Here is a 2578-nt window from a genome sequence, read left to right as displayed (position 1 = left end):
TAATCTGAAATTCCTTGACTTTCAGTAATTGTAATCATATGAAGTGGAAATGATTTTGACCCTTGGATAGTTAATTCCTCATCTAATACGCTAATTAAATCCATACATTGACTCAAAATGAGTGCTGCTATTTGTTTTCCATGTTCTCATTAAAGAAAGAACAGATTTCAAACCAAAATTAATAACTACTATACTGAGTAAAGCATGATCAGCATACTGCATATAGAGATTCTTAACTATGGTTGGAGGTTTTGCATTATCTTCTGTGCTGAAGAACTATAATGAGATTCAAGTTCTTTTAGGTTAGCAGCAGCTTCCTCCCCAACTTTGGATAAAGTATGATCTGTTTTTTCGGCCAGTTGATTAAATTCAATTCTTCTTTGTTCTACATGATCATTAAGAGAGGCAAATCCTGAAAATATTGCAGTCTGCTTCAGCTCTGAAACCAACTTCAACAGAGAATCAGCTGCCTGAACCTGTGTAATAAATCAATATAAAAAATAAACAGAAAAAGAAAAGAATTCAGCTACTCTTACTAAACCTTGTTAACTTAACCATACTTAACAAGTCTCACAAAACAGAACAATGGAGAGAATGACATTGTGACATTTGAAAGAAGCAATTTAATATGAATGAAAAAAAAAATATAATTCAATTAACTCTGCATTATATACGAGGTAACTGCAAAATGTAATATTTCCAGTGTTCCCAGACACAATCTATCACAAGCAAATTTCTCTCCAAAGTAATAAGACTTTGATGTATAAAATTCAAGTAAAACAATATATCTTTATAAGAATTCTTGCTTATAAGCATAAGAATGAACAGAAAAAGCACTCTCACCATCCTAGCAGAACGCATCTCCATCATAAAAGCTTCCTGTGAGTTTCTAACTGGTGGGTCATTTACCTGCAAGACTGCATTTGTTAAGTACAAAAAACTAAGTAACCCCTGCATGCATAGTGGCTGTTGACACACACCAGTGCATTAATAAGGAAAAAGTGGATAAATAGTGACTATCAATGAAGAGAAAGATAGTCTTTGACGACATCTAAAAGAGAAAATGTGAACAAGAAACTAGTCAATTGGTAGAGACCAACTCACCATTTTCATGGAATCACAAAATTACAATTGGGTCATCTTTTTATTGAAAATTGTAACTGAACCATACACAATTTCCCATTTCGAAGGTTAACCAACTCCGAATAAATTTGTTACTGTCTGTCTAAACATATTATTATGTTTATCTTATAACTAAGCTCCATCCCAACCTACTAGTAGCCTCCTACTTGAGCTATGGTAGGCACCAAAAAAGAGTAAAACCATAATAGATCCTGGATGTAGTGGCATCATCCAAGTTATTTTAAGAGTTTTTTTCATAGGAGACTTTCCATAGGGAAGTTTTGGTCTCCTCTGTTCATTCTTTAAAAGCAAATACTCATTATCTCAGCCTCTCAATGAATAAGAATATGTCCGGGTAGGCGGTTGGGACAGCCAAACTGACATTAGGGTACCAAATGCAATTTACCCTAAAAGAAAAACATTAATATTTTATCGTCTCAAAACCAAACTTGTCTTGCTCGTAACAACACGCTAGAAGCAACGCAATACATCTTCGAGCTGATAAAGTTGCAACAAACTCACTTTCAACATACAAGTCCTAAACATAAATCACTTCACTTTAAAATCATTTTCAACCAAAGTCGATTTTGTGAAATTAAAATCATCACAAGATGACTCCGTAAATGTTTACCCAAATTCACATTCACACGGCAGTGACCAAACCTATCAATCGATTTCTCAGCATAATAGTTGTCTGAGACAAAAATTCAAAAGATTTCTCACCTTAAATTGCATTCTATCAGACAAACAATTTCACTCATCCTCAATGTCACCCCACTTTTCTTCACTTCTAACCCAGGTTATTAAGAACATCTGCATCCGTTCTCAGTTTTCTACTCTCTACAACAGTAAATTACTGCATCTTTAATGACATAGCTCATGGGCACCCTCAATATCAAGTAACATAAGGAATATACGAAATCAATTTAAAACCTTTCTTCTTATCATCCATGCTATTGCTCCAAATGCCAAGGTTTAACACACAATTAAAAGCTCAGACTTATCCTACACAGAACTTCTTAAAAAGAAAATTAAAAATTTATTTTTTTTCATGGTTGACATGAATTAAATTGTTTGGATGAATGGAACATCTTGTTTGGGTGAATTGAACATCTTCTTTGGACAAACTTCTCTAGAAGAACTTTTAGATGGTAAAATAAAGTAGAAAAGAATAGAATACCCTTGCAACATTGACGAGGTGGCTAAAGTTATCAACAATATTGGCAATATCACCTTCGACCCTTTGCAACAGCGTCTTTTGCTTCTGCGCTGCGGCTGAAGCTGCTGCCGCAGTGGGTCCACTTCCGGCACCGGCGCCACCTCCTAACCCCGCCGCTCCACCTTTGTTCATTCTATTTCAATGGGTATTTACTTCTCAGTATAGAAAAAATGCCTGAGATTGGGAAGATGGAAAACCTTTCATCTGTATCTGATGCCCAATCACTCCAAGGCACAA

At 35.1% G+C, this 2578-nt stretch overlaps 1 protein-coding gene across 1 annotated transcript; it reads right to left on the bottom strand.

Moving 5' to 3' along the window:
• On the bottom strand, positions 1-2578 carry LOC106761503 (mediator of RNA polymerase II transcription subunit 22b). Its single transcript, XM_014645060.2, has 3 exons — positions 2303-2578; positions 844-909; positions 1-476 (listed from the first exon to the last, which is right to left on the bottom strand). Exons 1-3 carry the CDS (start codon positions 2471-2473, stop codon positions 237-239), a joined length of 477 nt encoding a protein of 158 aa, XP_014500546.1. The 5' UTR covers positions 2474-2578; the 3' UTR covers positions 1-236.

Source organism: Vigna radiata, chromosome 5, assembly GCF_000741045.1.
Source record: "Vigna radiata var. radiata cultivar VC1973A chromosome 5, Vradiata_ver6, whole genome shotgun sequence".
Lineage (NCBI taxonomy): Eukaryota > Viridiplantae > Streptophyta > Magnoliopsida > Fabales > Fabaceae > Vigna > Vigna radiata.
Note: the sequence above shows the minus strand (reverse complement) of the source record. Positions and strands in the feature narration are given on the sequence as shown.

Coding starts and splice junctions, on each gene's coding strand:
- LOC106761503 (XM_014645060.2), bottom strand. CDS start 2,473: ATGAACAAAGGTGGAGCGGCGGGGTTAGGAGGTGGCGCCGGTGCCGGA. Junction 910..2,302: donor ACCTCGTCAATGTTGCAAGG/GTATTCTATTCT, acceptor GCAGTCTTGCAG/GTAAATGACCCACCAGTTAG. Junction 477..843: donor AGATGCGTTCTGCTAGGATG/GTGAGAGTGCTT, acceptor TTTATTACACAG/GTTCAGGCAGCTGATTCTCT.